This window comes from Physella acuta, unplaced genomic scaffold (assembly GCF_028476545.2).
Source record: "Physella acuta isolate Inbredline_101_S28 unplaced genomic scaffold, ASM2847654v3 ptg001126l, whole genome shotgun sequence".
Lineage (NCBI taxonomy): Eukaryota > Metazoa > Mollusca > Gastropoda > Physidae > Physella > Physella acuta.
The window spans coordinates 328,141-350,595 of NW_026732643.1; the positions used below are offsets into that span (position 1 = coordinate 328,141).

General features: G+C 38.9%; 1 protein-coding gene across 9 annotated transcripts in view; it reads left to right on the forward strand.

The window, feature by feature from the left end:
- Positions 1-21,993, forward strand: part of LOC131956063 (muscle-specific protein 300 kDa) — a 163,076-nt gene extending 141,083 nt beyond the window's left edge. For 8 of the 9 annotated variants that reach the window (XM_059320425.1, XM_059320424.1, XM_059320433.1 and 5 more), the window contains 24 exons: positions 12-175; positions 929-1,172; positions 1,343-1,669; positions 2,536-2,643; positions 2,762-2,974; positions 3,107-3,303; positions 3,689-3,806; positions 3,894-4,060; positions 4,214-4,376; positions 4,596-4,783; positions 4,896-5,046; positions 5,235-5,399; positions 6,062-6,217; positions 6,608-6,808; positions 7,525-8,017; positions 8,285-8,433; positions 16,288-16,402; positions 16,577-16,782; positions 16,910-17,089; positions 17,184-17,333; positions 17,422-17,622; positions 17,746-17,859; positions 18,793-18,848; positions 20,654-21,993. In XM_059320425.1, the coding sequence (XP_059176408.1) occupies positions 12-175; positions 929-1,172; positions 1,343-1,669; positions 2,536-2,643; positions 2,762-2,974; positions 3,107-3,303; positions 3,689-3,806; positions 3,894-4,060; positions 4,214-4,376; positions 4,596-4,783; positions 4,896-5,046; positions 5,235-5,399; positions 6,062-6,217; positions 6,608-6,808; positions 7,525-8,017; positions 8,285-8,433; positions 16,288-16,402; positions 16,577-16,782; positions 16,910-17,089; positions 17,184-17,333; positions 17,422-17,622; positions 17,746-17,859; positions 18,793-18,848; positions 20,654-20,891 (4,464 nt within the window). In that variant the 3' untranslated portion in view covers positions 20,892-21,993. The remainder of the gene's footprint in view (positions 1-11; positions 176-928; positions 1,173-1,342; positions 1,670-2,535; positions 2,644-2,761; positions 2,975-3,106; positions 3,304-3,688; positions 3,807-3,893; positions 4,061-4,213; positions 4,377-4,595; positions 4,784-4,895; positions 5,047-5,234; positions 5,400-6,061; positions 6,218-6,607; positions 6,809-7,524; positions 8,018-8,284; positions 8,434-16,287; positions 16,403-16,576; positions 16,783-16,909; positions 17,090-17,183; positions 17,334-17,421; positions 17,623-17,745; positions 17,860-18,792; positions 18,849-20,653) is intronic. The other variant, XM_059320431.1, reaches the window with a different exon arrangement.
- Positions 21,994-22,455: the final 462 nt, after the last annotated feature.

Sequence of the window (22,455 nt, forward strand, 5' to 3'; positions counted from 1 at the left end):
TTATAATGTAGGTTGTCCAAAAGTTCTTAAATAATGCTGAGGTCATCTTAAAAACTGAAGACCCCCAGAGGTCATCAGAGGAACACCTGCTAAATTCTCGCCTGCATGACCTGAGGCAACTGCTGCTGCTGTTTAGTACCAACTACAGCAAGCTGGACACTGTCAATGATTTGGGGTAAGTTAGACACTGTCAATGATTTGGGGTAAGTTAGACACTCAATGATTTGGGGTAAGTCAGACACTGTCAATGATTTGGGGTAAGTTAGACACTGTCAATGATTTGGGGTAAGTTAGACACTGTCAATAATTTGGGGTAAGTCAGACACTGTCAATAATTTGGGGAAAGCTAGACACTGTCAATGATTTGGGGTAAATTAGACACTCAATGATTTTGGTAAAGTTAGACACTGTCAATAATTTGGGGAAAGCTAGACACTGTCAATGATTTGGGGTAAGTTAGACACTGTCAATGATTTGGGGTAAGTTAGACACTCAATGATTTGGGTTAAGTTAGACACTGTCAATGATTTGGGGTAAGTTAGACACTGTCAATGATTTGGGGTAAGTTAGACACTCAATGATTTGGGTTAAGTTAGACACTGTCAATGATTTGGGGTAAGTTAGACACTCAATGATTTGGGTTAAGTTAGACACTGTCAATGATTTGGGGTAAGTTAGACACTGTCAATGATTTGGGGTAAGTTAGACACTGTCAATGATTTGGGTTAAGTTAGACACTGTCAATGATTTGGGGTAAGCTGGACTGTCAATGATTTGGGGTACGCTGGACACTGTCAAAGTTGGGATATGTTTGAAATGTGCACAGGCTGCTAATAGTAAAACAAACTAGTATCTACATTAGTATCAAAGCTAAATGACCTATAGATTACAGCTATAGACGCCCTAAATGAATTTCTCTGTCATTCAGCTATAGACTTGCCCTGAATGAATATGACGCTGTGCGGCTGAGAGAACTTAACCACAAATGGCAGAGGTTGTATGAAGAGACTAGTGAAAGGTCAAGGACACTGCAAGGTCATCTCCTTGTGCAGCAAGACTTTACATCCAAGTGCCAAGCCTGGATGACATTCTTAGCCCTAACAGAACAGGACCTGGCTAGAGAGGTCAGGGGGAACCTAGAGCAGTTAAGGGAACAGCTTGAGAAGTGTCAGGTGAGAGGCTACTGCATACTGCATAGTCAAATACAAATTGATATAACAGTTTCAGTCTACAATATGCTTCTGATAAGCAATCAAGAAGTAGTTCACATATAGTTATGATATTTTTGTAATATATATAAAAACCCTCAGTAACCAAATGCTTTACATGTTTTCATCTTTAGCACTTTGGAAATGAAGCTTACAGCCAGCAGCAGATTCTGCAGGCTATCATCAGTGATGGGCACAGGATGCTGAGGGCAGGGGAGGTGGAGGACAAGGAAGATTTCCAGAGGAAGCTGCAGCTGGTGGCCGAACAGTGGCAGAGTTTGTCTCGGAGGGTCAATCAGCGGCAGGCCATCATCAGAGATGTCATTGGTCAGTGGCACCAGTTCAACTCACTCAGCACACAGGTCAAGCAGTGGCTGGCCTTGAAAGGGGAAGAAATGAGGGCCTGTGAGGTTGGGTCGGACTCGGTGTATTTCATCAGAAACTTGGTTGAGAAGATCAAGGTAATTTATACATACAAGTTAGAACATCTTTTGTTGTATGGGATGGGTTGTAACCAGCTCTTGTATGGCATGGGATAAGTTGCCACCAACTGTTGTATGGGATGGGTTGTAACCAGCTCTTGTATGGCATGGGATAAGTTGCCACCAACTGTTGTATGGGATGGGATAAGTTGTCACCAACTGTTGTTTGGGATGGGATAAGTTGTCACCAGCTGTTGTATGGGATGGGTTGTAACCAGCTCTTGTATGGCATGGGATAAGTTGCCACCAACTGTTGTATGGGATGGGATAAGTTGTCACCAGCTGTTGTATGGGATGGGATAAGTTGTCACCAACTGTTGTATGGGATGGGTTGTAACCAGCTCTTGTATGGCATGGGATAAGTTGCCACCAACTGTTGTATGGGATGGGTTGTAACCAGCTCTTGTATGGCATGGGATAAGTTGTCACCAACTGTTGTATGGGATGGGATAAGTTGTCACCAGCTCTTGTATGGCATGGGATAAGTTGTCACCACCTGTTGTATGGGATGGGATAAGTTGCCACCAACTGTTGTTTGGCATGGGATAAGTTGTCACCAACTGTTGTATGGGATGGGATAAGTTGTCACCAGCTGTTGTATGGGATGGGATAAGTTGTCACCAACTGTTGTATGGGATGGGATAAGTTGTCACCAGCTGTTGTATGGGATGGGATAAGTTGTCACCAACTGTTGTATGGGATGGGATAAGTTGTCACCAACTGTTGTATGGGATGGGATAAGTTGTCACCAACTGTTGTATGGGATGGGATAAGTTGTCACCAACTGTTGTATGGGATGGGTTGCCACCAACTGTTGAATGACCTTAAGTGACCAATGTCCACAGATCTCCCAGCATGAGTTCCAGCTTCAAGAAGAGACCTACAAGAAGGTCCAGGAGCTGGGACACTTCCTGCTACAGTACACAGATGTTAGATCAGCTCAAGAGATTAGTGTAAGCAGTGGGTTTTTTTTTTCATTTTTATTTACTTTCTTTATTCATTTTCTTTCATTCTGCATATAATGGTTCCAAACTATTTTTGTCTCCATCTTTCTTTTCATACAAATCCCAGGCAACACTAGCTGACCTTGAAAAAGGCTGGAAGCAAATTTTGAACAACCTTGACATTCAGCGCAGCAGGCTGGAGCATGTGGACAGGGAGTGGCTGGTGTGTGAGGAGGAAATTGAGGGCATCTTGGCCTGGTTGAAGGACATCAGGCTTGTTTTGTCTGCTGATATTCCAACCACTTATGACCAGCTGCAGGCTGAGATTAAAAAATGCCAGGTAAATTTAGATGTTGACAAATGACAGGTCGATGATGATGTGTACAAATTGAGAGTAAATGTGGATACCAGATTAAAAATGTCAAAAAGTTATTTCTGAAGAAAATGTAAGCACATGCTAATCTTGCCTCAGGACATTGCCTTGGACTTCTCCACCTTTGCTGACAAACGCCAGGAGCTGGTGGCTAAAGAAAGAAAGCTGGGCCAGATGGTTGAGACAGAGGACATGAACCTGCTGCACCAGCGCATCAAGCTGCTCAACAAGCAGTGGGAGGAGCTCTATCAGCAGACACAGCTCAGGGAACAAAGGCTGACAGAAGCCCTATTCAGGTCAGCCCTCACAACACTTGACCTATTCAGGTCAGCCCTCACTACACTTGACCTACACAGGTCAGCCATCACTTGACCTACACAGGTCAGCCCTCACTACACTTGACCTACACAGGTCAGCCCTCATAACACTTGACCTACACAGGTCAGCCCTCACAACACTTGACCTACACAGGTCAGCCCTCACAACACTTGGCCTACACAGGTCAGCCCTCACTTGACCTACACAGGTCAGCCATCACTTGACCTACACAGGTCAGCCCTCACTTGACCTACACAGGTCAGCCCTCACAACACTTGACCTACACAGGTCAGCCCTCACAGACACTATTGCAGTGTTTTGGAAGTTACATATTATATAGCTTCTTTTCTCAACTTTTGATAGATGGACAAATGTTGGCGACAGTATAAGATCTCTAATGGAATGGATTCAGATCATGGAGGCAAAGATCATTTCCAATAAAGATCTGCATGTTGAAGAACTCCTTGCCAAGCTGGAAAAGGTTAGTGATAAAATACAAAGTTCAAATGTTTTTGTCTGTTACTTAAGATAGTAATTGATGTCTTATTCTTGTGTGTGGTTGCTGCAGGAATACAAGAGGGAAATGAAAGAGAAAGAAATGGAGAAGTCTAGAACAGTGCAGCAAGCAGAGAATTTGATGAAGATCAGCAGTGACATCAGAGCATCTGACCTCCAGCAGAAGATCTTAAGGCTGGAAGATAGATGGCAGCACCTGCAGGCACTCATGGATTACAGGTACAGCATGTTGATCTCTTGGCACTGATTCTTTACTTTTTATCATCGCATGTAATTGTGTCACCATTTTACCTGTGTCCCTAATGTATCACCATTTAATATCTGTGCCACCCATTTGACCTCTGTATCACCATTGAACCCCTATACTCTCAGGCTCCACAAACTGCAAGAGACAGTTCTGGCTGTCCACCAACTGGACACTAGCATGAACAATCTCAGCAAGTGGCTGTCCAATGTTGAGAATGAACTGACTGCTGGGATAGCTTTTAAAGACACTGATTTCAAGGAAATAGAAGCCAAAATGTTGACCAATCAGGTAGTGAAGAATTTTCTTAGGTGCAGTTAAGTTTCGTCATGTTGCCTTGATTATTTATCTTTAGTCATGTCGCCTTGCTTATTTATATTTAGTCATGTCGCCCTTGCTTATTTATATTTAGTCATGTCGCCTTGCTTATTTATATTTAGTCATGTCACTTGATATTTTTAAATTGTTTATGTTGATGAATGGAGCCCCTATGATCACATATTTCTCTAGGAGCTGCAGAGAGACATTGAGCGTCACAGCACTGGCATCTCATCTGTGTTGAATCTGTGTGAAGTTCTGCTCCATGACTCTGATGCCTGCCCCACAGAAAAAGAGTTTATGTCTTTACAGCACACCATGAAAAACCTGGAGAAAAGATGGAGAAATATTTGTGCCTTGTGCCCACAGAGACGAACCAGGTAATTTTAGCGAGTCTTTTACAGATATTGTTTATGTTCAACTTGTTCTGTATACAAATTTGTGAGTGAAATTATTCCGTCTCCTTGTTGAAGTCATAACTTTTGTCTGCAGACTGGAAGAAACCTGGCAACTTTGGGAAATATTCCGAGATGACTGTCAAAGGTTCTCTAACTGGATGGCTGAGGCAGAAAGTGAAATTCAAGACTCTGAGCTGGACATTACAAACATCAGAACAGCTAAGGAAGTGCTGAACAAGTATGAGGTACAACATGGGAGACAGATAGCACTGACATGTAGCTGGTGCTACATCACATTGATAGTGACATGTATTTAGTGATATATCAAATTTTAGTGCATTTACATAGTTGACATTCATACAAAGAATGTTAATATTTTCTGCTAAAGATTCCCACTTGTGTTGTCAGTTGTAAAAACTCTGTTTGATCTCAGATCCTCCAACACAACGTCCATGATCATCTGGGTGACCTGGAACATATCAACCGCCAGTATCGTCAGCTGGCCAAAGAAGGCAGGACGGATGCTGACGGCTCTCTCAAGGTTCAGATGACAATGTTAAACAACAGATGGGATGCTTTACAGCTGAGAGTAACAGAGGTCAGGGATGTCTGGATGCTTGTTCACTGGGTGTTGGGGGGGGGGGGGGGTAGATACCTGACTGAAATCCTCCAGCATTTAGTCCTAATTTCATCATTATATGACAGTCCATGTTGCTAGCACATAGTGTGTCTAAACTTACAAACATATTTCAGGGTGTGTCTACACTTACAAACATAATTCTGGGAGTGTCTAAACTTACAAACATAATTCTGGGTGTGTCTAAACTTACAAACATATTTCAGGGTGTGTCTAAACTTACAAACATATTTCTGGGTGTGTCTAAACTTACAAACATATTTCTGGGAGTGTCTACACTTACAAACATATTTCTGGGTGTGTCTAAACTTACAAACATATTTCTGGGTGTGTCTAAACTTACAAACATAATTCTGGGAGTGTCTACACTTACAAACATAATTCTGGGAGTGTCTACACTTACAAACATAATTCTGGGAGTGTCTAAACTTACAAACATAATTCTGGGTGTGTCTAAACTTACAAACATAATTCTGGGAGTGTCTACACTTACAAACATAATTCTGGGAGTGTCTAAACTTACAAACATAATTCTGGGTGTGTCTAAACTTACAAACATAATTCTGGGTGTGTCTACACTTACAAACGTAATCCTACACGTAACATGTTTTGACAATCTGCAGATGATGAAGAAGCTGCGTCACTCAGCCAGCATAAGAGAAGACTTTGAAATGACCTTGAAGTCTCTGGTCTCTTGGCTCCAGGACATTGACCTACAACTGTCAAGGTTACAGGACTTCACCAGCTTGGATTGGGAGGCCAAAGTGTCTGATATCAGAGTGAGTAGTATCTGATATCAGAGTGAGTAGTATCTTGACATCAGAGTCAATACTGTCTGACATCAGAGTCAATACTGTCTGACATCAGAGTCAGTACTGTCTGACATCAGAGTCAGTACTGTCTGACATCAGAGTCAATACTGTCTGACATCAGAGTCAGTACTGTCTGACATCAGAGTCAATACTGTCTGACATCAGAGTCAGTACTGTCTGACATCAGAGTCAGTACTGTCTGACATAAGAGTCTGTCATCAGAGTCTGTAGTATCTGTCCTACATTCATTTGTTTCCTGTGGTGATGTTGTCAAGATACAGTTATGGCCAGATGATGGTTATAATGATGTGTTTGCATGACTTATCCTAGAACTGACACCTTGTTACTGTTGTTTAGCGTATTGAAGATGAAATACACACCAGACGCCACAGGATGGAGTACCTAGACCAGGCAGCCTTCTACCTGATACAGAAAGGTGACAGCCAAGAGGCTCTCAGAGTCCAGCGCCAGTTGGATGACTTCAAGGCTCTGTCCAAGCAGGTGTTTGAGAAGGTGGTCACCACACAGCTTAAAGTGGAGAGGATGCTTGTTGCACAGGTGAGTGGCCTACTTTGTTTCCACCCAGACATTTGTATGTCACCTGCTTGTTGCACAGGTGGGAGACCTACTTTGTTTCCACCCAGACATTTGTATGTCACCTGCTTGTTGCACAGGTGGGAGACCTACTTTGTTTCCACCCAGACATTTGTATGTCACCTGCTTGTTGCACAGGTGAGAGACCTACTTTGTTTCCACCCAGACATTTGTATGTCACCTGCTTGTTGCACAGGTGAGAGACCTACTTTGTTTCCACCCAGACATTTGTATGTCACCTGCTTGTTGCACAGGTGAGAGACCTACTTTGTTTCCACCCAGACATTTGTATGTCACCTGCTTGTTGCACAGGTGAGAGACCTACTTTGTTTCCACCCAGACATTTGTATGTCACCTGCTTGTTGCACAGGTGAGAGACCTACTTTGTTTCCACCCAGACATTTGTATGTCACCTGCTTGTTGCACAGGTGAGAGACCTACTTTGTTTCCACCCAGACATTTGTATGTCACCTGCTTGTTGCACAGGTGAGAGACCTACTTTGTTTCCACCCAGACATTTGTATGTCACCTGCTTGTTGCACAGGTGAGAGACCTACTTTGTTTCCACCCAGACATTTGTATGTCACCTGCTTGTTGCACAGGTGAGAGACCTACTTTGTTTCCACCCAGACATTTGTATGTCACCTGGACCTGTCTCACCAAACGATTGTCTATCTTAGGGAGACATCAACACATCTAGTGCTAGAACAGAAGACAGACTGCACACGTTGTCTGCTGCTGACAGAATTCAAGCAGTGAAAGATGCACAAAGCACTCGCAGGCCACAGGATCTAAGTGCTGGCACTGAGAGATATTTCACTAGTCCTCCCCCTGAATCTCCATCGGTCAGTTACAGAAGCAGCAGGTCACCCAGCAGAATCTCCGTCTCCTCTATACATCGGACAAGCTCTCCTCTTGTAAGGACTACAACACCTGTGCGGAGGTCACAATCTCCGTCCCCAATTAGGTCAGCGTCACCTTTAAGAAGGTCAGCCTCGCCTGTAGGCAGACTTACATCCCCTATCAGAATGTCAACACCATCAGGCAAAAGGTCAACATCACCTTCTAAATTTGCTTCATCAAGAAGGCGATCACCAAGTCCTGAGAAGTTCTCACCAAGAGACAGAACTTTTTCTCCTATTGAGAAAGACAGAGATGTGCCAGATGGGCGTGGTAAGTTTCATCAACCCAGTACACTTTTTTATCAACCCAGTACGCACTTTTTTTATCAGCCCAGTTCACACTTTTTTTATCAACCCAGTACACACTTTTTAATCAACCTAGTACATACTTTTTAGTGTTTTAGATTCATTCATTTCTTGCTGCTATTATCATCTCATTTATAGCTGTATTAATCCACTTTGTAGATTATCAGTTTTATAATTCCAACTAAAATAACTGTTGCACTATAAGTGAAGAAAGAAATGCAATTACCCACAGCCTCACCCAGACATGATCTATCTAAACATGACAAGTCTCTAAAAACTGAAGTGTTGATGGAGGGCTTGGTGGACTCAATAGAGGACTGCAACACTAAGCTGGCGGAGTTGGAGAAGTCAATGGATGTCTACGGAGACACTGATCTGCTGGTACAGCCTTGTTGCTTGTCTGTCTTAGTGCTGGCTTTAATAAATATCTCATTCATGCCAGCCATGTTGCTTGTCTGTCTTAGTGCTGGCTTTAATAAATATCTCATTCATGCCAGCCATGTTGCTTGTCTGTCTTGGTGCTGGCTTTAATAAACATCTCATTCATGCCAGCCATGTTGCTTGTCTGTCTTAGTGTTGGCTTTAATAAACATCTCATTCATGCCAGCCATGTTGCTTGTCTGTCTTAGTGCTGGCTTTAATAAATATCTCATTCATGCCAGCCATGTTGCTTGTCTGTCTTAGTGCTGGCTTTAATAAATATCTCATTCATGCCAGCCATGTTGCTTGTCTGTCTTAGTGCTGGCTTTAATAAACATCTCATTCATGCCAGCCATGTTGCTTGTCTGTCTTAGTGCTGGCTTTAATAAACATCTCATTCATGCCAGCCATGTTGCTTGTCTGTCTTAGTGCTGGCTTTAATAAATATCTCATTCATGCCAGCCATGTTGCTTGTCTGTCTTGGTGCTGGCTTTAATAAACATCTCATTCATGCCAGCCATGTTGCTTGTCTGTCTTAGTGTTGGCTTTAATAAATATCTCATTCATGCCAGCCATGTTGCTTGTCTGTCTTAGTGTTGGCTTTAATAAACATCTCATTCATGCCAGCCATGTTGCTTGTCTGTCTTAGTGCTGGCTTTAATAAATATCTCATTCATGCCAGCCATGTTGCTTGTCTGTCTTAGTGCTGGCTTTAATAAACATCTCATTCATGCCAGCCATGTTGCTTGTCTGTCTTAGTGCTGGCTTTAATAAACATCTCATTCATGCCAGCCATGTTGCTTGTCTGTCTTAGTGCTGGCTTTAATAAATATCTCATTCATGCCAGCCATGTTGCTTGTCTGTCTTAGTGCTGGCTTTAATAAATATCTCATTCATGCCAGCCATGTTGCTTGTCTGTCTTAGTGCTGGCTTTAATAAATATCTCATTCATGCCAGCCATGTTGCTTGTCTGTCTTAGTGCTGGCTTTAATAAACATCTCATTCATGCCAGCCATGTTGCTTGTCTGTCTTAGTGCTGGCTTTAATAAACATCTCATTCATGCCAGCCATGTTGCTTGTCTGTCTTAGTGCTGGCTTTAATAAACATCTCATTCATGCCAGCCATGTTGCTTGTCTGTCTTAGTGCTGGCTTTAATAAATATCTCATTCATGCCAGCCATGTTGCTTGTCTGTCTTGGTGCTGGCTTTAATAAACATCTCATTCATGCCAGCCATGTTGCTTGTCTGTCTTAGTGTTGGCTTTAATAAACATCTCATTCATGCCAGCCATGTTGCTTGTCTGTCTTAGTGCTGGCTTTAATAAACATCTCATTCATGCCAGCCATGTTGCTTGTCTATCTTAGTGCTGGCTTTAATAAACATCTCATTCATGCCAGCCATGTTGCTTGTCTGTCTTAGTGCTGGCTTTAATAAATATCTCATTCATGCCAGCCATGTTGCTTGTCTGTCTTGGTGCTGGCTTTAATAAACATCTCATTCATGCCAGCCATGTTGCTTGTCTGTCTTAGTGTTGGCTTTAATAAACATCTCATTCATGCCAGCCATGTTGCTTGTCTGTCTTAGTGCTGGCTTTAATAAATATCTCATTCATGCCAGCCATGTTGCTTGTCTGTCTTAGTGCTGGCTTTAATAAATATCTCATTCATGCCAGCCATGTTGCTTGTCTGTCTTAGTGCTGGCTTTAATAAACATCTCATTCATGCCAGCCATGTTGCTTGTCTGTCTTAGTGCTGGCTTTAATAAATATCTCATTCATGCCAGCCATGTTGCTTGTCTGTCTTAGTGCTGGCTTTAATAAACATCTCATTCATGCCAGCCATGTTGCTTGTCTGTCTTAGTGCTGGCTTTAATAAACATCTCATTCATGCCAGCCATGTTGCTTGTCTGTCTTAGTGCTGGCTTTAATAAACATCTCATTCATGCCAGCCATGTAGCTTGTCTGTCTTAGTGCTGGCTTTAATAAATATCTCATTCATGCCAGCCATGTTGCTTGTCTGTCTTAGTGTTGGCTTTAATAAACATCTCATTCATGCCAGCCATGTTGCTTGTCTGTCTTAGTGCTGGCTTTAATAAACATCTCATTCATGCCAGCCATGTTGCTTGTCTGTCTTAGTGCTGGCTTTAATAAATATCTCATTCATGCCAGCCATGTAGCTTGTCTGTCTTAGTGCTGGCTTTAATAAACATCTCATTCATGCCAGCCATGTTGCTTGTCTGTCTTAGTGCTGGCTTTAATAAATATCTCATTCATGCCAGCCATGTTGCTTGTCTGTCTTAGTGCTGGCTTTAATAAACATCTCATTCATGCCAGCCATGTTGCTTGTCTGTCTTAGTGTTGGCTTTAATAAACATCTCATTCATGCCAGCCATGTTGCTTGTCTGTCTTAGTGCTGGCTTTAATAAACATCTCATTCATGCCAGCCATGTAGCTTGTCTGTCTTAGTGCTGGCTTTAATAAATATCTCATTCATGCCAGCCATGTTGCTTGTCTGTCTTAGTGTTGGCTTTAATAAACATCTCATTCATGCCAGCCATGTTGCTTGTCTGTCTTAGTGCTGGCTTTAATAAACATCTCATTCATGCCAGCCATGTTGCTTGTCTGTCTTAGTGCTGGCTTTAATAAATATCTCATTCATGCCAGCCATGTAGCTTGTCTGTCTTAGTGCTGGCTTTAATAAACATCTCATTCATGCCAGCCATGTTGCTTGTCTGTCTTAGTGCTGGCTTTAATAAACATCTCATTCATGCCAGCCATGTTGCTTGTCTGTCTTAGTGCTGGCTTTAATAAATATCTCATTCATGCCAGCCATGTAGCTTGTCTGTCTTAGTGCTGGCTTTAATAAATATCTCATTCATGCCAGCCATGTTGCTTGTCTGTCTTAGTGCTGGCTTTAATAAATATCTCATTCATGCCAGCCATGTTGCTTGTCTGTCTTAGTGCTGGCTTTAATAAACATCTCATTCATGCCAGCCATGTTGCTTGTCTGTCTTAGTGCTGGCTTTAATAAACATCTCATTCATGCCAGCCATGTTGCTTGTCTGTCTTAGTGCTGGCTTTAATAAATATCTCATTCATGCCAGCCATGTTGCTTGTCTGTCTTAGTGCTGGCTTTAATAAATATCTCATTCATGCCAGCCATGTTGCTTGTCTGTCTTAGTGCTGGCTTTAATAAATATCTCATTCATGCCAGCCATGTTGCTTGTCTGTCTTAGTGCTGGCTTTAATAAACATCTCATTCATGCCAGCCATGTTGCTTGTCTGTCTTAGTGCTGGCTTTAATAAATATCTCATTCATGCCAGCCATGTAGCTTGTCTGTCTTAGTGCTGGCTTTAATAAATATCTCATTCATGCCAGCCATGTTGCTTGTCTGTCTTAGTGCTGGCTTTAATAAATATCTCATTCATGCCAGCCATGTTGCTTGTCTGTCTTAGTGCTGGCTTTAATAAACATCTCATTCATGCCAGCCATGTTGCTTGTCTGTCTTAGTGCTGGCTTTAATAAATATCTCATTCATGCCAGCCATGTAGCTTGTCTGTCTTAGTGCTGGCTGTAATAAATATCTCATTCATGCCAGCTATGTTGCTTGTCTGTCTTAGTGCTGGCTTTAATAAACATCTCATTCATGCCAGCCATGTTGCTTGTCTGTCTTAGTGCTGGCTTTAATAAATATCTCATTCATGCCAGCCATGTTGCTTGTCTGTCTTAGTGCTGGCTTTAATAAATATCTCATTCATGCCAGCCATGTTGCTTGTCTGTCTTAGTGCTGGCTTTAATAAATATCTCATTCATGCCAGCCATGTTGCTTGTCTGTCTTAGTGCTGGCTTTAATAAATATCTCATTCATGCCAGCCATGTTGCTTGTCTGTCTTAGTGCTGGCTTTAATAAATATCTCATTCATGCCAGCCATGTTGCTTGTCTGTCTTAGTGCTGGCTTTAATAAATATCTCATTCATGCCAGCCATGTTGCTTGTCTGTCTTAGTGCTGGCTTTAATAAATATCTCATTCATGCCAGCCATGTTGCTTGTCTGTCTTAGTGCTGGCTTTAATAAATATCTCATTCATGCCAGCCATGTTGCTTGTCTGTCTTAGTGCTGGCTTTAATAAATATCTCATTCATGCCAGCCATGTTGCTTGTCTGTCTTGGTGCTGGCTTTAATAAACATCTCATTCATGCCAGCCATGTTGCTTGTCTGTCTTAGTGTTGGCTTTAATAAACATCTCATTCATGCCAGCCATGTTGCTTGTCTGTCTTAGTGCTGGCTTTAATAAACATCTCATTCATGCCAGCCATGTTGCTTGTCTGTCTTAGTGCTGGCTTTAATAAACATCTCATTCATGCCAGCCATGTTGCTTGTCTGTCTTAGTGCTGGCTTTAATAAATATCTCATTCATGCCAGCCATGTTGCTTGTCTGTCTTAGTGCTGGCTTTAATAAATATCTCATTCATGCCAGCCATGTTGCTTGTCTGTCTTAGTGCTGGCTTTAATAAATATCTCATTCATGCCAGCCATGTTGCTTGTCTGTCTTAGTGCTGGCTTTAATAAATATCTCATTCATGCCAGCCATGTTGCTTGTCTGTCTTAGTGCTGGCTTTAATAAACATCTCATTCATGCCAGCCATGTTGCTTGTCTGTCTTAGTGCTGGCTTTAATAAACATCTCATTCATGCCAGCCATGTTGCTTGTCTGTCTTAGTGCTGGCTTTAATAAACATCTCATTCATGCCAGCCATGTTGCTTGTCTGTCTTAGTGCTGGCTTTAATAAATATCTCATTCATGCCAGCCATGTTGCTTGTCTGTCTTGGTGCTGGCTTTAATAAACATCTCATTCATGCCAGCCATGTTGCTTGTCTGTCTTAGTGTTGGCTTTAATAAACATCTCATTCATGCCAGCCATGTTGCTTGTCTGTCTTAGTGCTGGCTTTAATAAATATCTCATTCATGCCAGCCATGTTGCTTGTCTGTCTTAGTGCTGGCTTTAATAAATATCTCATTCATGCCAGCCATGTTGCTTGTCTGTCTTAGTGCTGGCTTTAATAAACATCTCATTCATGCCAGCCATGTTGCTTGTCTGTCTTAGTGCTGGCTTTAATAAATATCTCATTCATGCCAGCCATGTTGCTTGTCTGTCTTAGTGCTGGCTTTAATAAACATCTCATTCATGCCAGCCATGTTGCTTGTCTGTCTTAGTGTTGGCTTTAATAAACATCTCATTCATGCCAGCCATGTTGCTTGTCTGTCTTAGTGCTGGCTTTAATAAACATCTCATTCATGCCAGCCATGTAGCTTGTCTGTCTTAGTGCTGGCTTTAATAAATATCTCATTCATGCCAGCCATGTTGCTTGTCTGTCTTAGTGTTGGCTTTAATAAACATCTCATTCATGCCAGCCATGTTGCTTGTCTGTCTTAGTGCTGGCTTTAATAAACATCTCATTCATGCCAGCCATGTTGCTTGTCTGTCTTAGTGCTGGCTTTAATAAATATCTCATTCATGCCAGCCATGTAGCTTGTCTGTCTTAGTGCTGGCTTTAATAAACATCTCATTCATGCCAGCCATGTTGCTTGTCTGTCTTAGTGCTGGCTTTAATAAATATCTCATTCATGCCAGCCATGTTGCTTGTCTGTCTTAGTGCTGGCTTTAATAAACATCTCATTCATGCCAGCCATGTTGCTTGTCTGTCTTAGTGTTGGCTTTAATAAACATCTCATTCATGCCAGCCATGTTGCTTGTCTGTCTTAGTGCTGGCTTTAATAAACATCTCATTCATGCCAGCCATGTAGCTTGTCTGTCTTAGTGCTGGCTTTAATAAATATCTCATTCATGCCAGCCATGTTGCTTGTCTGTCTTAGTGCTGGCTTTAATAAATATCTCATTCATGCCAGCCATGTTGCTTGTCTGTCTTAGTGCTGGCTTTAATAAATATCTCATTCATGCCAGCCATGTTGCTTGTCTGTCTTAGTGTTGGCTTTAATAAACATCTCATTCATGCCAGCCATGTTGCTTGTCTGTCTTAGTGCTGGCTTTAATAAACATCTCATTCATGCCAGCCATGTTGCTTGTCTGTCTTAGTGCTGGCTTTAATAAATATCTCATTCATGCCAGCCATGTAGCTTGTCTGTCTTAGTGCTGGCTTTAATAAACATCTCATTCATGCCAGCCATGTTGCTTGTCTGTCTTAGTGCTGGCTTTAATAAATATCTCATTCATGCCAGCCATGTTGCTTGTCTGTCTTAGTGCTGGCTTTAATAAACATCTCATTCATGCCAGCCATGTTGCTTGTCTGTCTTAGTGTTGGCTTTAATAAACATCTCATTCATGCCAGCCATGTTGCTTGTCTGTCTTAGTGCTGGCTTTAATAAACATCTCATTCATGCCAGCCATGTTGCTTGTCTGTCTTAGTGCTGGCTTTAATAAATATCTCATTCATGCCAGCCATGTAGCTTGTCTGTCTTAGTGCTGGCTTTAATAAATATCTCATTCATGCCAGCCATGTTGCTTGTCTGTCTTAGTGTTGGCTTTAATAAATATCTCATTCATGCCAGCCATGTTGCTTGTCTGTCTTAGTGCTGGCTTTAATAAACATCTCATTCATGCCAGCCATGTTGCTTGTCTGTCTTAGTGCTGGCTTTAATAAACACCTCATTCATGCCAGCCATGTTGCTTGTCTGTCTTAGTGCTGGCTTTAATAAATATCTCATTCATGCCAGCCATGTAGCTTGTCTGTCTTAGTGCTGGCTTTAATAAATATCTCATTCATGCCAGCCATGTTGCTTGTCTGTCTTAGTGCTGGCTTTAATAAACATCTCATTCATGCCAGCCATGTTGCTTGTCTGTCTTAGTGCTGGCTTTAATAAATATCTCATTCATGCCAGCCATGTTGCTTGTCTGTCTTAGTGCTGGCTTTAATAAATATCTCATTCATGCCAGCCATGTTGCTTGTCTGTCTTAGTGCTGGCTTTAATAAACATCTCATTCATGCCAGCCATGTAGCTTGTCTGTCTTAGTGCTGGCTTTAATAAATATCTCATTCATGCCAGCCATGTTGCTTGTCTGTCTTAGTGCTGGCTTTAATAAATATCTCATTCATGCCAGCCATGTTGCTTGTCTGTCTTAGTGCTGGCTTTAATAAATATCTCATTCATGCCAGCCATGTTGCTTGTCTGTCTTAGTGCTGGCTTTAATAAATATCTCATTCATGCCAGCCATGTTGCTTGTCTGTCTTAGTGCTGGCTTTAATAAACATCTCATTCATGCCAGCCATGTTGCTTGTCTGTCTTAGTGTTGGCTTTAATAAATATCTCATTCATGCCAGCCATGTTGCTTGTCTGTCTTAGTGCTGGCTTTAATAAATATCTCATTCATGCCAGCCATGTTGCTTGTCTGTCTTAGTGCTGGCTTTAATAAATATCTCATTCATGCCAGCCATGTTGCTTGTCTGTCTTAGTGCTGGCTTTAATAAATATCTCATTCATGCCAGCCATGTTGCTTGTCTGTCTTAGTGCTGGCTTTAATAAATATCTCATTCATGCCAGCCATGTTGCTTGTCTGTCTTAGTGCTGGCTTTAATAAATATCTCATTCATGCCAGCCATGTTGCTTGTCTGTCTTAGTGCTGGCTTTAATAAATATCTCATTCATGCCAGCCATGTTGCTTGTCTGTCTTAGTGCTGGCTTTAATAAATATCTCATTCATGCCAGCCATGTTGCTTGTCTGTCTTAGTGCTGGCTTTAATAAATATCTCATCATTCACCTTTGTAGCAGTGGAAATTTTAATTATTTGTCTCTTGTAGGTTCAGCAATTATTAGAATGTGAAGTGGCTGTTGATCACATGTTGAGACTACATCGACTGCTACAAATAGAATTGGATCCAGAAATTGTTCCAACTGCTGATGCTCAAGTGTCACGTAAGTAATTGAATCATCCAAACTTAGAAACTTTGAGTTGTTCCCTGGATTTAATTGCAATAAGGAACTTTTTGTTGTTGACAGATTTTAACCATATAATGAAAAGCTAGATGTAAAAATCCTCTGTAGCCACCACTGTGTAATCTCTCTATTTTATTTCTCTCCCCTTATCAGTGGTGAAAAGGAAGTTTGAGAGTTTACAAAAGCGAGCCATGGATGAAGATTATAAAATCACTCATGACAGACACGACCTTCTTCAATTCACTCATGACCTTGATAACATGCTCAAGTGGCTGGGAGAAGCAGAGGCCTTACAGTCCACCCTCAGACCACTCCCAGTGGACATCGGTCAACTCGATGTTGTTATCAGACAGTTTAAGGTCTTTTATGAGCTTCATTTAGAATATTCAATTTAGTAATAGCCTACTTTAGGAATGTTCTTCTCTAACTGCAGTCCATACTTTATGATAAAAGTGCCTTTAAACATTCTGCACTATTGCTCCTCAGGATTTGAGTGCCCAGCTTGAATCAAAGAAACCAATCATCTACTCCATTAACCTCATCAGTAGAAACTATCTTCAGGGGAAAAATCTCAAGGCACATCAGATTGAGAAAAAGTTGCAGGACATGAACAGAAGATGGGAGCTTGTTCTTTCCAGGGCTTTTGAAATTGAAAGAGCTCTTCAGGTTTGGAGTCCATAAACATTTAAAGTTTTTAACAATATTTACCTCCCATTTATTACTGTATGACATAAGGATAAATCGAATACTGCAATTTCAGATTGCATTGATTGAGTGTCAAGAATTCCACCATAAAATTCATGACTACCAGCTGTGGTTGGAGGACCTGGAGACTAGACTGAAACAGTGTGAACCCATGGACCTCAGTGCAGACAAGAGATTCTTGTGGGAGAAATACAGAAAGATAGTTGTTAGTACAATCTTTGGTAGAGTCTAATAGTCAGCAGTGATCTATACTTTTGGTATTTCAATCTTTTTCTTTACCCTTTTTCTTGTAGGATATATCAAGCGAATTAAAAAATAACCAATCCAACATTTTATTGCTGAAAGAAACAGCTGATCAGCTGCTGGTTAGAGCTGACTCCCAAGAAATGTTAACAGCCCGAGACAAAACTCACATCATTAGCAATCGTTTGCGATCCCTACTTCATCTGTCATCTGCTTATATTTCTAGTCTTGAGAATAAGTTACAAATGGAAGTAAGTTGCATGCATTTTTTTTATCTGTTGTAGGCCTATAATTCCCTAGCTGTAGGTGCTGACAGTTTGTCTAAAATGAATAGTTCTGTATTCAATCTAAATTTGAATATGTTGCTTCACCAGACTAAAAGTTATGAAGGGAAGTTTTTAGAAGCTGGCAGTTCTAGAACTTCAGCTCAAAGAGGACCTGCCCTTCTCCAGATGAGAACAAGACCAGCTTTATCTGTTTCTAGAAAGGTAAGAATCTGTTTCACATCTGCTACTTAGTTTTTCTTTGTCTAGTCTACATCATACTTCTTATAATAAAATCATAGACCTCTTCCCATATTGATTACTGAATTTAGAAGGGGAAAAAAATAATTAAAAATATTTTTAAATTTTGTAAGCAAAATGTTCATGGATAGGCATACTCTTTTTGGAAATTTAATTTTTGAAATCAACATATCAGATTCAAACTGTCTCAAATGATTTAAACGTTATTTATATAGACAATCAATGGAAAATCCAAAGCTATTTGTTTAGTTGATTAACAAAGTGTTAAATCTAGAGGTGTGAATTTGTTTTAATCAATAAATAGCTTCAAGTAAATTTGTAGTGTGTATTAACATTTGAAAGCTTATCATTTCTTTTTAAGCAAACCCTAATATATTTAGCACTATTAGGCTATTTTTTAAAATAAATTTTATTAGATGTGTTTAGTGCCACTATTTTCTATATATTGCTCATCCATTTTTTTAAAAAATAAATGTATTTTTTAATACATCTCAAACCTTACTTACCTATATATTAGTTTCTTTCCAAGCACTTTAATATTTCATTTTATTAAATTTTAAATCAAAATAGCTAGACTCGTTATTTTTATTAATTAGCAAGTTTCTTCTAGCTAAATAAATTAGTTTTTTTTCATTTGTTTTTATTTTTACTGAAGTAGATAAACTAAGACTAATAATGTATCTTAACTTATTGAAAACCACAAATAGGTTTTGAAACAATGAACTTTAACTGAATAATTCAAAGGTTTTGCAGCCAAGTAAAAAGCAATTATTTTGCTTTAACAAACATTGTAAAAAAATTTAACTCCAGCAGGGTAAAATCTTACTTTCCAAGAAAGTCATGTTGTAAAAGAGTTTTTGTTTATTTATTCCATCTAACTTGCTTTTTGGTCCACAGCTATTTACTGAGAGTACTGGCCCTTTGCTTCATTCCAGCTCAAAGGATAGAGACAAGTAAATTTGAATCCTGTTCCCTGATAGGCGAACGATCAATTTTTTACATCTCACTTTTTCTGCATATTGTCTTCTCACACTGTCTTAGAGAGCAGATAAGCCCTATTTTGGGTTACGGGATATTTGTGCTTATCCTCTGTTGAGCCAAGCAACATTGCATCTTGCCACTGTGCATCAAATTGCTTGCCTCAGCCTGTCAGGGCTTCTTGTATGCATGTCATTGTCCAGTGAAAATTGTGTTTTCTATTTCCTTCTAGGCTAATATAATATGAAGATAACATATTAACAGATTATTCATTGGCAACACTTTTCTATTTTCAACTACCATATCTTGAAAAGATTTCTTAAAACAGTATTAGTTTGAGGGTTTATTATGCCCTGCTTGAAGTAGGCTACTTAAAAGTCACAAGTTTTCAAAAGCATCAGATTTTGTGGCTACACACCAACACTGGCTCACCAGTACCCTAGCAACTTTGGATTCTGGGAAGAAAACCTAATGATAGCATTGTAAATGATTGACAAACATTGCTATGGAAAATAATTCTTAGAGATTTAATAGCAACAATGAAAAAGGAACAGGCCTAAAATATTTATAGCATCCTTCATTTCCTTTGCTTAAAAGATATTTTCTGTTAAATATACAAAGTAGCTTCTGTCAATAATCTAGAAGGTCTTTGGAAATTGTGTTTTGTTATCATGGCAGTGTGCTTTTTCTTACTTGATCAAGTCAGTTAACATTTTTCATTTGTTTTTAGCAGACTGGTTATGGCTAGTATTCTTTATACTTTTTAAACACTGCTTTTATTTTAATTTCATAAGTATTGCACTATTGCACCACCTATAAAAATCACCATCTTTTTTTTTTTTAAATTTTAATGAACTAATCTTTTTTGTTTTTATTTGCAACTTGCAGCTTTTAGTGTTTAGTTAGCTTAACAATAGAGGGGTCAAAAATTGAATTTGTTTTTTCATTTGTGTGCTTATGCATTCTGCTTGCATAGTTTGTATTTTAACTGTCTGGTATTAAGGCTATTATAATTATGGGCATTGGTTTATAATATAAATATTCTTGTTTTCGGTGTAGAAATTCTCATGCAATTTTTATTTTTATAATAAGTTTCATTATTATGGAACATAAATGTTACATTAAATTTTAAAGTCGAAATTTCAAAATAACCATATCTAAAATATATATTATCATTATTAGAAAGTTTTATTGATAAGAGAGATCTTGCTATTAAATTATCTTTGCATGCTTCAATGATTTAGAATTAAATGAAATAATCACCAGGAATAAGCCTGATAAAATAGACTGGTATTGCCTAGATGTTTTAGCTTGCTGTTCTAACACAAGGAAACATCAATTATACATAGCACCTGCATTTTATGAACTTTGCTAACCTGAAATTGTGTTTATATCTTACATGTTATAGTTGTTAAAATAAAGGCTACCCCTACAGATAGTTTAATTTCTAGCCTCATATGGTCTTGTAGCTTTACAGAAATTGAAAGCTGCACAATGTAACTAATAAAAACACATGCTCGTCAGTCTTTTAATTTATTTTTTAATGCAAATTTCTATTAGAATTCGAATTGTGCTTAAGGAGACTCAGCATTTGCCCCAATAAAATTAAAGTACTCTTTCTTCTCTACAATGTACAATGTTCTTTCCACATTTCCACAAGAATTTTTATAGAACCTGATTTACAATTTGTGATACTTCTAAAACATTATACTATACTCCTATAAATATTTGTTCGAATCTTTTTATGTTTTAAAAAACTAAATATGATTTTTTTTTTCAGTTTAAATTCTAACACCAGAAGCTTGCTTGAGGCCACTGGTCAACACCAAGTCCGTCCATCTTTGCTGATGCGAGTCATTTGTGCAGCCATTCCATTTTATTTGTTGTTGCTTTGTTTTTTACTCCTGGCCTGCCTTTTCCCAGTTTGTGATGATGAAAACAACTGTTTGCTAAAAAACAATTTGCGAAATTCTTTTTCCCTCATGTTACATTACACAGATGGAGCTCCACCAACATAGACTCAATATTATTTGCATTGCTTGTAAATTTAAAAAATGTAAATCTGATAGTATTACTTTGCTATGTACAATATTACACTGAATATGAATGTGTGTTTATTGATAATGTACTGCATGTGTTATGATTTGATTAGGTTTTTTTATGCTCTTTGCAACATTTATTAAGCCTAAAGTCTATCTAAACTATCATGTGGATAATATTATAGGATAACATTCTATTAGCCATGTTGTTTTATTTTTTACAAATGATAACATTTTTATAAGTTTTTCAATAACAATTATTGTTTGTTGTAGAAAAAGAGAAAACTTTGTTTCTAATCTATTAACTCGACAGAATCTACAAAATATTTTTAAAAGATTTTTTTTAAATGTTAAATTATATCTGTTAAGTTACCTTCCAAAATGTAATATGATTACAGTATTTATTGTAATAATGATGTACAGTTTAGGCACTTTCATGTGTTTATGTTAAATTAATTTACTCAATTTCACAGGGTGAACTATGCAAACAATCAGCTAAATTTTTGTTTTGAGACAACTTGAAGAAAAGCAATGATGAGAAAACTTTATGTACAGTCAACTATTTGCTATGTGTTGATTTACTCTTTTGTGTGGTGTACTATGATACTATTATTTGTTATATAGCTTATTCTTGGTGTCATTTTATAAACTCATTATTTGTATATTTACTAGAATTGACATAATTGTCTTTAAAACAAACTGTGATAGAGAAGGCAGCAAAGGGCCTGTGTGTGAAGAGTAACTAATTATACATCATTTTATTAATAGTTGTCATACATTATTTCAGTCAAGATTTTTACTGTATGTTTTTCTGTTGTACCCATAGAGAATGCTTTTATCAAATTATTAAATGATAGCTCCTGCTAGTTTCAGATTTGCCTAATTCTTCAAGAGAATTAGATTTCATCTTTACAGTGTGCCAGTAATATATAGGTATTCTGAGTATTAGTGCTATATTTATATGTGGCTTCTGTAGGTAACAACTTGTATACTGCAATATTATTGAAGTGTATATCAAATTATATTTACTGCTTGTACAATAGATTTTGATACTCATTAAAATTAAATCATTTTACATACATTCAATTTAGTTTTCTTCTTTTGTATTTATAAAATGACCTGCCATTCTTGTAAATTAAATAATTGATTTAGATATTTCATTTCTTATATATAACTTGGTTTTTGAAATAAAATATATTTATTATTAGTTTTTTAAAACTGTAAACTCATTCACTTGTAATGCTACTAGCTACTGTACTAGTAGTAGTAGCTGCAAACATGCTACAGCTGCTCTCAAGATTTGGTTGTGATATAGATCTATCTATATATATAATTCGCTTCATCTGGACCATGCGAGACACCTCGTAGACGCACGCCGTTACTCCCCCGCTCTCTAAGCATATAGCAAACACCCCACCAGTCTGGTGAGCTGTGGTTCACTCCAAATGTTTACAATCGTAGAGCCAAGTTGAAATATGTAAGGCTATTAGGGGCAGATAATTTGAAACTAAGAGGAGGTAACAATTTCTGCTTGATATTTTCA